The following is a 13,914-nucleotide window of genomic DNA, read 5'->3' as shown; positions in this document are numbered from 1 at the left end:
GGTATCGGGACCACTATTGGTTCTTTAGTGCTATTAATGTTAATTATTTAGTCTTATTCTGTTAAACCTCTTTATATTTCACCCCCTGTTCTCCTTGTTTTTTCCCCGATTCCCCTTCCCCCGTGGGGAGGGCTCACTGGGTGATAGAATGATTGTCTAAACGAGAATAAATCGTTGTGGGTTCTTCAGACCCTAACATTAGTGCAGCACCGGCCATTTCCACGACTGCAGCGACAAAACAAGGAGGCTGGAGGCCGGCACGTCCCGCTGCGCCCACACCCGACCTCATCGCACCGCCCACAAGATGGCGGCTGGACGCGGCGCACGGCCTCCCCTCCCGTTCGCTGGCGCTCGCGACGCGCACCGCGCTCTCCGTCATCGCCACCCGCGCTTCCTATTGGTGAGAGGCGGTTACCGTGCGCCGCGGCCGCCACCGCACCGCTGCTCCCCCCTCGCCAGTCGCCGCGCTCCGCCGTCGCGGCGGGGAGATGGCGCTGGAGGCGCGGAGCATGGAGGGCGATGTAGAGGACGGCGAGCTCTCCGACTCGGACTCCGACATGCCCGGCGCCGGCTCCCCCGCCGACCCGCAGCAGGTGAGGAAGGGAGGTGGCCCGCGGCCAGGCCCCGGGCTCCAGCCGGAGCCGCGCCATTGCTGGCGGCGGGCCGCGGAAGGCCCAGCCGGCAGAAGGCGGCGGGAAGGCCGCAGCAGCCCCGCCGCCGCCCGTGATGCTCCGCTCCCGGCCAGAGGGCGGGAAGCGCGGGACGGGCCATGCTCGGCGCCTGCGGGGTGTGGGGTGAGGGGCCCCGGTACGGCCCGGGCGGGCCAGGGGGGCCTTCCCCGGGAGTGACTGCTTGCTTTGGGCCCGGCAACCGGCTTGTTCCTCCGGTGCCCGTTCATGTGGGGAAACCGCGTGCTGTGGCGGGGCCGGGGAGGCTTTTGTTGTTGCTGGGCGCTGGGTTTGGTGAGCAGAGGGGAGCGAGGGCTGAGCGGTGCCGCTGGGCGCTTCAAGAGAGGAGCGGTGGTGGAAACGTGTGGAATTAATGAGGGGCCATTACCCCTTTCCCTTGACTTCACAGTTCTTTCGCATCCGTGAATCCCTGAAGAAGTGGTGATTATTTCCAAGTGTCTCGTATTGCTTTCGCGTTGCAGCGCGTTGTGAAGTTCATGAGGGATTTATGGCGGTGTGTGGGCAGGAAAAGATTTCAAAAATAAGATAAACCAGTGTATGGTATTGTATGCGTGAGGATTATTTTTTTAGTTATTTTGATTTATTTGCAGTATAGTTCTGGGATGTGCAGGGCAAAATAAATTATTACAGACATAAAGGATTTTATAATCTATGAAGTTGTTAGTGTTTTGCATTATGGAATACATTTTAAATTAAAGGTGAGAGCCATCATTTTAAGAGCATAACAAAGTCAGTTGAAGGCTTCTGTTTTCTGTTTGCTAATAGGAGGAAGAAGAAATGCTGCCATAATGTTGGTGGAAACAGTAAGGTTAAAGAAAGAATTTTTATTCCACCTGAAACTGAAGGAAGAGATCTTATTTTTAAAGATCATGGGATAGCATATAACATTGTGATAGGAAATCAGCTAGGGGAAAACTGGAATTATGAGTAAGGAAAATGCTTATCGCAGACCAGCACAGGCAGTGTGGCCAGAAATCTTCAGCAATGGGAAATAACAATTTCGGGTTATGTTACCCATGGTGCTTTTGCAGGTTATGCAGATTTGAGGAGGTTTGGCTTTCATATTTTAGTTTATCTGTCAGGTGTATGGGGAAACGGTGTTTCTTGAATATTTTTATAACTATGAGACTTTTTTGGTAAAGTATGTTGAAAACTAAGTTTTTTGTCCTAAATAATAAGAAGCCATACTAAGTCTGTGGTGTCATGTTGGTTTAAAGGAAGAAACCCCCAGTTCTGTAAGGTACTACTGTCCACAGCTGGTCACGTGCTGTCCTGTTTGAACCAGAATCACAATACACTGTTCGTTTTTCAAAGTACAAGCAGCATCCAAGTTTTGGGGGTTTGGTTTGGAGGTTTTTGGTCACTTTTTCTTCTTGCTTGAGTCTCTGGGAACACTGTTGTGGTTGCAGGTCACTAGTCTTGACACCTTTCAGACTCCGGAGAGAATATTAATTTCTCTGCTGTTTAAAAAAAGTTTCTGGCAAGTTGCTGTGGCGGTTTGTTTTTTTAACCTTCTTATAACTGCTGTACATGTTGTGTCTTTGATTTGGAAATTTTAATAGCTTTTCTAGTCTTGTAATAATTTTGATTTCATTCAACAAAGATGATGTTAAGTAGATTAGCGACTCCTGATAAGTGTTTTCGGTAGCAGCCATGCTGTCTTTCATGTGCAAGCATTCAAAATATAGAAGTTTTGTAGGATGCTCCTATCAACTGTAGTCCAAAAGATGCCCATAGAGGAGCGCCCAAACAGTCACATGAGTCAGAAGAAATAAGTTTACTAGCTAATCAGCTCTTTGGCATGACTCGACAGCTCTTTTAATTTAGAAGAGTAATTTAATTAACAGACACTTACTTTTTCGTTTCAGAAATCACATGATGGCAATGATTCAGGCACACCTTTCCAGAGCAGTATTTCATTGTGTGCACCAACTGTTCCTTATCGGACAACCAAAAGTGTGGATTCGAGTGACGAAAGCTTTTCTGAATCTGATGATGACAGCTGTCTGTGGAAACGAAAACGACAAAAATGTTTCAGCTTCCCTCCTGCTAAATCTGAGCCTTTCCAGCTTAGCCAGAGCCACCAAAACCAAACTGCTCTAGGTGGCAAGAAGGTGAACAACATTTGGGGTGTGGTGCTCCAGGAACAGAATCAAGATGCAGTGGCAACTGAACTTGGGATTCTAGGCATGGATGGTAGTATTGACAGAAGCAGGCAGTCTGAGACTTACAATTATTTATTGGCTAAAAAGCTGATGAAGGAAGCTCAGCAAAAGGAGGCAGAGACTTTAGATAAAGAACTGGATGAATACATGCATGATGACAAGAAAACAGTGTCAGCAGAAGAAGAAAATGGGCAAGGCTTTCTCAAACGGAAGCGGCCTGTAAAAGATAGACTGGGTGAAAGACAAGAAATGAAATATAAGGGAAGGTATGAGATAACAGAAGAGGATTCAGAGGAAAAAGTGGCAGATGAAATTGCTTATCGGTGAGTTTAACAGCAGTGTATCTTCACTTCCATAAGTATTGGTAAACTGCTGATGGAAAAGAAGGCGGGTGGGGGAGATTTCTTACTGCTAAATATGTAAGATGTCATACGAGGTTACAAAAAACATGACTGCCTTGTGTGTATTTCCAAAATCCTGGGATTAAAATGCTGCATTATGGCTGGTGTCTTGTAGACATATGAAGTAATACTGTCAAATTTTATTTTATTTTTTTTTAAATCCACCAGAATGGTTTGTTGTTTGAGAACAATGGCAAGGAAAAATACTGTTTCTCATGATACAGATTTAGTAATGGCTTTTTTAGGAAATACTGCATGAGGAAAGGTGTGTGTTGGGAGTTGTACACCAATGAACACCTGCTGTGGTCACCATGAAAATCTGGCTAAGTTATAAATCTTTGAAACTGGACTGTGCAGTGTTTTGGAAAGCACAGCTTCTGAAATGCACATATTCTTTATGTGAAACATGCTTGTCTGAAGAAGACATGTTGCCGATGCCGTAACCAGGGGCTGTGCCAAGGTTAGACAGCAGCACTGAAATCAAGCCATGCCTCTTTCTGTGTTGTGAAACTGAGCTGTGGTTCTGTGCTAATTTATGGAAGCCAGTGTTGGGGTTTCCAAGCTCCAGCCTACAACACACTTTCCACCATCCAATTCTTTTCACAATCCTGCTAATTTAGTTATTGTACACTGAGCTGAGTCAGAAAACTTACCTGTCCAAAAGCCTGTTGCTTTTTTTAAATACTTAGTTTGCAGACAAATTTGTTTCCTGAACCAATTTACTGCACAATTTCCTTTGAGCTGGCACTGGCAGCACTGGACTGATGGTGTGAGGGAAGGCACATGACTGTAGTCATTCTTACTTAAATTGACTGAAACTGCTACAATCCTTTTTCAGTGGTGCAAGGGAAGAAAATGATGTTAAATAGGGAACAGGAGTTACAAGACTTACTGATGGTTAGCTTGATGTTTAAAGAAAACCTGGGTTTATAGATCATTGATTTCTTATATGTGATACTTAGTATTGCCAGATGCTGAAGTATGGCAATTAGACCATTATTACTGCTGTTACCAGTTCTCGGTAGCTTCTCACTTATGAATTTGAAAAATTTGAGCGTTTCTCTTGTAATAAACTTTGGTTTATTGAGCTTCATCAAAATAGGGCAGAAGCCTCTTTTTTCTAATTGTTTATAGTAGTAGTGGCGCTGAACTGCATCAGTAGGATTGTGGTTATACATATCACAGACAGCACTGATGGTTGATCTGTGCTGGATGCATAACCTTTTGTTGTGCTGGCCCACACAGTGAACTGAAATCGGAGAGTTTTTCTGACGATCTTGTTCCATTTTTTGCCCTTTACCTTGTTCAGTTCCCGTTGCAGTGCACAGCTGCTTGTTAAAGCATGCATACAGGAGGATTGTGCAGGGCCAGAATGAACACTGAGTGGGGATTTAACTGTTTAAGCTGCCACTAACAGAAGGTCTATTTAACCAGCTCTTTAAGGAATCCTAGTTATCTTAAAGTTCTCTGCATGTTTGAGAAATATTTTCATCTCTTCCAATAATTCACAATTTAGAATTCAATGCTATAAATGTTTAAGAAAGCATTTACCTTCTGATGCCCTATCATTCATTGAACTCAGTGTAAAGTTAAGCGGGTTGGGTAATCCTAATGATTAGGGCAATTGTCACTCAAATGTGAGTTTTAACATTTAATTCCAGGTAACTTCAGTCACACAATTGAAGCAGTTGAAGCTAGCATGGTTCTTCTAAATAGTTGTTCACATCTGTGGTCAGACACCTTTTGCTGTGCAGTAATTGTAATGTATGCAACTTTATAGCATAGTAATGCTGCTTGAAGCAATTATGCTAGACAGTGGTCTTCCAGAAATTTTGGTAATTATGGTGGTCTGTTGGTCCCCGAAGTGTAAAACAACTGACCCGTAGTGCTTGGGACTGTGCTTGATGAGAAGCTTTGTCATTAAAAAATGAGAATTTAGCGTATGAACTCGTGGTCTGGACAAGTGGTACTAATTTGTGAGCTTACGACATTTTTCAATGGGAGTATGTACTTTGGCACAGTGAGTTGATGCTATATAATACTCTCCCTTCATGCAGACTGACAATGAAAATTTCTGTTTGAGGACATTGTTGTAACAAAATAATACAATTTAACTTGGTAATACTCAGTAATATTGCAATTTTTTTTCTTGTTTGCGTTTTATAGGTTATCATTGATTAGTCAACAGACTGTTTTCTTTTATTATGTAGGTTTTTCTGAATGGCACATCATACAGGAGAACTTTTACACTTACAGTTGTATCCAAATAATTGTTGATTTAACTGTAAAAGATGCTGTAATTTTAACTGCTAAATGCACAGCAGATTTTTATACTTTATTTTCAGATATTTATACAGGTCTTTGCAGTTTCTTATTTGGTATAATCTTTCATACATCAATAGAAGAAAAATAATCAATCAATGCATTTTCATTGAAACAAGTTTTAAAAATGCATGCTTTAGAAAAAAACCCTCAAAAGCTCAGTATTTTGAAATCTGATTCAGGAAGCCATTGAAATTCACTTAAATGTATAGACTCCTTAATTTTAGCACAGTTTTATGTTCCACAGAATGAATTATTCATTATGGAAGTTCCGTGGCCAATTTTACTTGAGAAATTATACTGACAATAAATGTGCTTTTTTTTTCCTTCCTGTCAGGCTTTGTGAGCCAAAGAAAGATTTAATTGCCCGAGTAGTGAAAATAATTGGGAAGAGAAAAGCTATTGAACTGCTTATGGAAACAGCTGAAGTGGAACAAAATGGTGGACTGTTCATAGTGGTAAGAAAAATGTGATTTTTGTGGGGCAGGGGACACAGACAACTTTTTACTTGTAGAATATTTACATAGTACTATGGCACAGCTTCATGTTGGACAGGTTCTCCCAGAGTTTCATAGCCTTCCCTCACCATGAAACTAATGTAACCTTCCAGCGGGATTTGAGTAAATAATGAGATTAATAAACCTGGAAAATGCCCCACTTTTTGTACTGAGATAAGTATCTGATTTGCAGTTATAACATTGTATCTGTTACTCTGCCTCTCCTTGGGAGTCTCCCTGACAGACCTAAGAGAGAAGGATTATGAAGCTTGAATAAAAGCTTCTAATGTTAGAATCCAGGTGAAGCCTCTGGCACGTTTCTTCAGTAAGTCAGGTGGATGCTTGACGGCACTGACTGTTCTGCTGGGTTAATCAGCATGCCATTAGAGGTCAACACACTCAGTAGTGAGCGTTTCTAATGTGATGTTTGAAGAGTAACTTTCAAAAGGGAAGCTGTTAGCTGTGTTAGAGAATCATTGGCTTGTGTATCAGTAGAGTAAAACTGAGTACTGATTTCTGTTATAAATCATGGTAAAAGTCCTGTACTTAATGGTTAGGTTATCAATTTCTTGGTATGTTTTTGTTTTTAAATCATGAGCCTCAGTGCAAAAGTTCTGCAGAAAAAATAATTGGAAGGGAACTAGTAAGTACTTTGAGGCATTTGTTTATAAATTACATCTTTTAAGTTCCATCACTGGAAGTAGAGAGGAGGGGGAAAAAGAGGGGGGGGGTAAAAAAAAAACTAACAAAAAACCAAACCAAAAACAGAACAAAGAAAAAAACCACCTCCCCCTACACCCCTCCAAAAGCAACAACTGTCCATCTAGCGACTTGTCTTAGAAGCAGTCTATTGTCTTGAAAGATTAAAGTGCTTATTAAAGTGTTTACCAAGGAGATGAAAGGACACAACTTCAGGTGGCACAGGTTCCTTTGGCTGTATATCAGAGTATGCCATTTGAAAGGCAGATCGTACTGTTTTTCTTGGTTGGGATTTTGTGTTGATAGGATGATAAAAGTATGTGGTGTCTGCTGTTTCAAGAATATATTTGAAAATTTACCTTCTCCATTCATAGAACTTTCAGATTGTATTTTACTTTGTTATTTAGCAGAAAAGTGTCACATTTAATAAATACTGGAGCAGTGGAGTAACAGTTCAACTTGATATACTATGAATGCCAATTGAATCATAGTGTGATAATTAGTGCTTATGATTTACAGAGGTTTTGAAGCTGGGTCCCTTCATGCTTCGGTATGGTACATTGCGCGACCGTTGTTACACTCAAAGCTGCTGAAGCACGGAACTACTGTGTTGTGGGGAGAAACGTTAAAGTACATATTGTATTTCATGTGCGTTAGGCAGAAATGCAAAATCCTGCAGTGTGCAAATAAATTGTAGAACTGCTGAGCCCAATTGGAAAAAAAAAAAGAGATGTATGTAATTTTGTGAAATTAATTTTTGACATTTTGCTGGGATTATGTTAGGAATATTTAACCTTAGCATATACATTACGCAGATAGTTGTGAGAGTAGTTACAATACTATTTGTGTTTTGTTTCTTTACTTAACACAGCAGAACTTAATTTTTTTAATTCTATCTCAATACAACGCATTGTCTTAGATGGTATTTTATCAACAGTTACATATTAAGCTTGCTATTACTAATTTACTCTTTCCCTATTAAGAATGGAACTAGGAGAAGAACACCAGGGGGTGTTTATTTAAACCTGCTGAAGAACACACCTAGCATCAAAGAAGAACAAATCAAGGTAAAATTGTCAAGAACACAAATGATTGTCCAAAATAAGTTTGTTTGGGTTTTTTTCTACTACAAATGTTATGATTGACAGTCTCTTATAACTTCTAGCACATTTAACTCTATATTCTAAAGAAACCAACTTTTCCCATTCAAAATATAAGTAAAGAACCCACAAAAAAAATGATTAATTGCTATTCACCCTAGATAGAGAGAACACCTTTTACATATTGCCAGTCACAAAAACCTATTGAGGATGGTGAGACTGTAGAGTGAAGAGATAACCATTAGATTTTCCTAAATTTGTATACACTTTACAGCAATGATATCTGCAGTTGTGTTTCTCCCTTTGGAGCTCTGCGTCACTATGTATGGATTGAATGGTGTTCTTTTAATAGAATATTTTTGTCCTATATAGCTCCAGCTGTAGCAACAGGCAATATTTCCCATAAAGTCAGATACTGTTTTGAACCTAGCCTGAATTGCTCCCTGGCCTCATTTGTGGTGCTCACCGAATTAGTTTTGTCAGGTTGTAAATATTATATTGTCTTTCCTTTTGGGGTATGAAATAGGCTGAGGTGCTATTTTCTTCCATCAATTTAAACAACTTTGGGTTTTGCGTGTTATTTGCTGCTTTGTTATTTTTTTAAAAGAAACTTGGTAATTTTGCTTGTAGGTGGCTACAGCTCCGTTAACCATATTAGGATCTTGTACTGGGTTTCGAGAAACAAATCAACATAAATTGTGATTCTGTTTTATCTTTAAAAACAAACAAACAACCTTTCATAGCTTACAGTGGTCACAAAGTTGCAAGTTGGGCCACTTTACCCCATTACAAAAAAAAAAAAAAATTCTTTTCTACCCCTTTTCAAAAAAATTGTTCTTCTACCCTTCTTCCATGCCCTTGTAATTGTGTGTCTCATTCTTCTCTTGCGGATACTGGGAAGTGTTTAATGATGCAGCAGTTTTCACTCAATGAATCTGACTGATGATAAAAGACATCATTTGTCATACAAACCTGTGGGAAAAGTATATGTAATCCTGTCATCATGGAGGTTGTCATGTTTACAACTGTCACAGATTTGCATATCCTTAGCACTTGACTTGCAGCCTTTGGGGAGGAAAAAAAGCATTAATGTTTTCTGTAGACAATTTATGTTTTTTAAAAAATGAGCAGGGAAAGAAAGGCATGTAGCAGCATTTAGCTCTGCTACATGATATTCTCCCCCTTGAAATATTGGGGCATCATGCCCCACTCAGAAGAAAGGGAAGGGAGTGACTCAGATTCGCAAATCCCTGGCAGTGTGGACTAACATGAGACAACTCTCAAGGTCCATACAAAAACATTTATTAGATTTCCAGTGATTAATATATGTCTTAAGTAGGTCCACGATAATTGGTTAGGTATATAACAAATTATGGCAAGCGGTAAAACAAATTATGGCAAGCAGAACTTAGCAACAGATAAACAATGATTTATGGCAAGTGGTAAGGTATGCCTTGCATTACTTAACCTTTAAAGAAAAAAGAAACAGAGGGATAGAAAAGAAGAGACAGAGCAAGAGAGAGAGATTAAAAGATCACTGGTCCTGGTTCCAGCGTTGATCCAGCCAACTGGTGTCTCTGGTTCATAGAAGCACTCCTCCAAGGATCCCCCTTTGTGGTACTTATTTTCCCCCTTTTATGCTTGCAGTATCAGTATGACCCGCCCCACTGTTATGGTGCTCAGTTTTCTCCTAGGTGACATGTAGCGTGATTTGATTGGAGAGACACATGCTACAGTCATATATGTTTAGCATGATCTCAGTAATCTTCATTAGCATGTGCAGGGGTGTCAACTTTTAAGATGCATTTTGCAGATAATGAGGCAAAGGTCATCACTGGGCATAGTAGACCAGTGGGACTGTGTTTGACTACAGAGACTCTTGTTATCTTGTCCTTGCTGATGAAAAGTGGCGCTGTCCTGTTTCGCTCCTCCAGATTCAGGCAGCTTTCTTTCCCACCTGAGTAAGCAGGTGTCAGCCTTATCAGTTCTTTGAGCTTAAGGCCTGCATTATTCACCCCGTGGCTATAGCTATATTTCAGGGTACTTGTGTTTGAGACATTGTTCAGTGACACTCTGAGGGACTCCTTCTCCGTTTCATCTCTCACCATTTGTTTCGGGGAATTTGCAAGTTGGCTTTTACAGGGAGAACAGTCATATTTTGCAGTTAAGAAGATGTTAATGGGGTTCACAAATGTTTGACAGTAAAGATCATGATACCTGGACTCAAATTTCAATTGTGGACGAAAGTTTTCTCAAGTTGCCGTAGAACCTTTCATCATATTTTCTCTACAGGTCCCTCTGTATGGTAGCACAATCCTCTGGTCTACCAGCCATTCCTCCCAGTTTTGTATCATCAGCAAATTTGAAATTAAAATTTAGTGATACTTATTTACATATACTTTGAGATTGCTGGAAAATTGTTAGAAAATTATTTATGGGACATTTTCCGTAACTGCAGTCTATCTTCATACTTGTACTGTCAGTGGTATGTATCTTAGTTAAATGTTATTGAACAGTGTTTGTAATAATTATTTCTTTTTTTACTTCTTTATGTTTTATTTAGGACATACTAGTAAATGTTTGTTTGTTTGTTTTCTTTCAAGGAAATATTCTATCTGGAAAACCAAAAGGAGTATGAAAACAGAAAAGCTGCTAAGAAGAGGAGAATACAAGTTCTAGGAAAAAAGATGAAAAAAGCCATTAAAGGGCTTAACCTGCAAGAATATGATGATGCATCTCGTGAGACTTTCGCTAGTGATACAAACGAGGCTCTGGCTTCCCTGGATGATCTACAGGAGGTGCATCATGAGGCAAAGATGGAACCTGAAGATACTATTGAAATTGATAATGCTCATGATTTGGAGATCTTCTAGTTACTAATGTGCTTGATAACAAAGTCTCTGTAAAACATATTAAATGAGCCTTTCTTATAATCCCATGGCTTCTTGTTTTCATAAGATGCCGAAACATGGGAAATATTTGATGCTGAAGAAGACAATATAATTCTTAGCTAAATTTAACAGCATGAAATATGTTAATTGTCCTATTATTTTTTTGCTGAGTCCTCAAAAACTGTTTTAGATTTTTCTGGATAACAGCTTTGCATCACCATGTTTGTTCCTTAGGAACTTTTTTTTAGCCACTCGTTAGCTTTAGAAATATAAGCTATGTTTTAACCAAAATCATAATTTTACATTTGCTGAAGCTGACAAAGTCATCAAGTGAGCAATGCTCCTCATTACAGTTGAACAGAAAAAACAGTATAAAGTTAGTTGTTAAAGTTATTAAAGGTTGTACGTTCTTAGTATGGCGGCCAGTTGACAAGAATAGTGGTGTTTATAGGATTAAGACCTATAAAAAGAGACTGGTTTGTGAAATTAATTTCAATGGTCAGTGATCTTTTGAATAACAACCTTGTAAATAAGCACTGTTGAGTAATTTATGTTTCAAATTTCTGCAGCAGTTTAATCCTTCATATTCTAATGGTGGCTTGAGCTTCCTACCTGTTCTGTCCGGACTTTTTCCATTATTAGATGCACACTCAACTTAAACAGATCTTTTGTTTGAAAACAGATACAACTGAATGCTTTCTGAGTTAAGTAGCGAGATTTTACTAATCTGTGTTCCCCTCAAGGGTCTGTAGACTCTACGTGCAGGTATAAACCCGCTACCTTGCAATTCTTGTTTCCATGCTGCTTCTCATGTGTGTGATAGGATAAAGTAACGTGCGGCTTGCAGAAGTTCTAAAGTTTTTCTATGCTGACTCTTAACAACAGTATGCAAAAGATGATTTTTTTTTTTTTTTTACCTAAGGGAGAAGACTGTTGTGTGATTTGTAAGTTCAGTTGAATGTTATTAGTATAACCGAAGAACATATCTGACACTGATCTGTATGTCTAAAATACTTTGTCACTAATAAGTTGTGTTTTCTGTGATTAGACACTATTTTCCAGTGTAAAATATTTCTGAAATACCAATGAGCGAATTCACTTTCAAACCCAGCAACAAACTTCTGCATATAAATTTTGTTCACCTGGAGTCCTTGGATTTCAGAAGCAAAGCATATCGCTAAAACATATAATGAAGTTGTACTATTGAACAATTCAGTACTGTCAAGAGCTGGTATTTAAAGGACAGCAACCTTTGAAGAAAGAGTTCTTAAACCTATAGCACATTCCATTATATGCTTTATTAGATTTAATTAGAGTTTTGACTTTTCTGCATTTCTCTGTTCATGCGCCAGAGCTCCCTGTTGTTAAGAAGTTACTGATCAGGTGTGAAGCATGCCTTTGCATGCAGTTGCTCTTGCTGAAATAACAAGATTTTTATTTATTCATTGACTTTCTTAACAAACCTATGATGGTCAGAGTACTAAATTGATAAATCATGTAAGGGAAACGGGATTTTGTACTATTTAATTAGTTTGGGACTGTACCATTTGATCCTAGTTTGGGGAACTGCTTGGGAACGTCTTAATTTTCTGGATAGAATCAGCAAATTTTAATGGTGGTTTAAGTAATTTTTTATTGTTATATAATTTGCTGCTAATAATTTCTAATAATTTCTAAATGTAATATTTTTAATGTTAATTTCCCAGGTAAGGAGCACTGAAACAATGTATAAAGTCTTCTCCTTAAGAAATGGAAGATGATACAGAGTGCCTGTTCCTTCCTTCCGGTGTCTGACTAACTAGCCTTTGCTTATCTTCTGGTTTTTCCTCTCTTTTTCTATTTTCTTGGGCTTTTCCCAAGGGTCCTTACAAAAAGAAGCCTGTTCAAAATGGTGAGCAATTAGTCTTCATTCCTGCTACACCAGCAATTTCTTTCCTTACCTTTGGTGTAAAAAAGATTGCATTAAGCAGCACCATTTTTTCCGTAGCACTGTAGTAGCCGCAGTTGAGCTTTGGTTTGTTAGCGGAGTCGCAGGGCTGATCCTTCTCACTCTGCAGCCTGGCACAGGCCCCTGTCCTCTTCTGTGGGGTGCATCTTCTTGTGCTGTGGGTGGTGGTGGCAGCCTGGCAGTGGCCACATCATGAGTCCGTGAGTTCTTGTGTCAGCAGGCCTTGGGTTGAGCATGAGCAGCACTGGAGCTGAGGAGCTAAGGACTTTGGAAACTGGTGTGGTAGTCACCAGTTTCCATAGGGACTGATGCAGGTGTGCAAGGGTGAGAAAGAACAGGCTGTGACATTCCTGCATGTCACTATAGATCTGGCTCTTTTCCTCTGTATCTGACTGAGGTTGCCGGAAGGTGAGAAGGATACAGTGGTGGTCATTTTCATCTTCCTCATCAAAGTTTTGCTTTCCTCCTTTACTTTCTTCCCCCAAAACTACTGCAAGAGTAGGAAGCATGGGTAAGGCTAGACGTTATCTCACTCAGCTCCCGCATATTCAATTTGTTTACTCTGTCCTGACCTGATACTTGCAGAGATAGCAGCTCTGTAGTGCTTGTTAGTCAACTATGGCTTGCCCCCGAACTGGATTGTGTGGCCTGTGTTTCATCTGGGAACAGATATGCCTGGCTGTTCAGATTTTGGTAGCTGAGGTTTTACAGACAAAAACACAAATATAAGGGTTGGGTTTTGTGTTCTTAAGTTTCTCTGATGGGCAGGGGTGATAGAGGCATCATCTTTATTGCAAATGTAGGCTGCTTACCGCTGGGACAAATAACACCCACTATCCCATGAGCTATAGCAGCATAATAAGCCATCTCTGTCGTGCCTGAAGCAGACAGTGAAAATAAGGGAAACATGCTCTGGTTTGAAAACACAAAGCTTGTTTCTAACCAAAGATGTTTTTCTTCCTTGTATCCCAAATTCAAATAAGAAAACAGTGCTTTTTGGTATCACAGAGAAAATTAATGAATTATTCAGTTTTATAGTGGATCACAAAAGCATCACTTTAGGTATAATTACAATATTGCAGATTCTCCTTCCCTTTCCAAGTAGAAGATATCATTAAAATGTTTTTATGTCCTCCAGGCTTATTAACTGCTATTTTTCAAAATCCTCAAGCAAGCATGGAATGACCCAGTGCTTACTGTGA

The 13,914-nt window shown here is 39.8% G+C and overlaps 1 protein-coding gene across 1 annotated transcript; it reads left to right on the top strand.

The window, feature by feature from the left end:
- Positions 1-426: 426 nt before the first annotated feature.
- On the top strand, positions 427-12,625 carry PHAX (phosphorylated adaptor for RNA export). Its single transcript, XM_082497623.1, has 5 exons — positions 427-593; positions 2,558-3,177; positions 5,915-6,035; positions 7,757-7,840; positions 10,477-12,625. The coding sequence occupies exons 1-5, from the start codon at positions 489-491 to the stop codon at positions 10,744-10,746; spliced, it is 1,200 nt and encodes a 399-aa protein (XP_082353749.1). The 5' UTR covers positions 427-488; the 3' UTR covers positions 10,747-12,625.
- The last annotated feature ends 1,289 nt before the right edge of the window (positions 12,626-13,914 follow it).

Source organism: Vanellus vanellus, assembly GCF_965231255.1.
Source record: "Vanellus vanellus genome assembly, chromosome: Z".
Lineage (NCBI taxonomy): Eukaryota > Metazoa > Chordata > Aves > Charadriiformes > Charadriidae > Vanellus > Vanellus vanellus.
The sequence above is the reverse complement of the archived record's forward strand: the minus strand, read 5'-3'. Positions and strand labels throughout refer to the sequence as shown.

Excerpts from the sequence above, each read along its gene's own strand:
- PHAX (XM_082497623.1), top strand. The coding sequence starts at position 489 with ATGGCGCTGGAGGCGCGGAGCATGGAGGGCGATGTAGAGGACGGCGAG. Across the intron at positions 594-2,557 it reads CCCCCGCCGACCCGCAGCAG|AAATCACATGATGGCAATGA; the intron begins GTGAGGAAGGGA and ends TTTTCGTTTCAG. Across the intron at positions 3,178-5,914 it reads GCAGATGAAATTGCTTATCG|GCTTTGTGAGCCAAAGAAAG; the intron begins GTGAGTTTAACA and ends CCTTCCTGTCAG.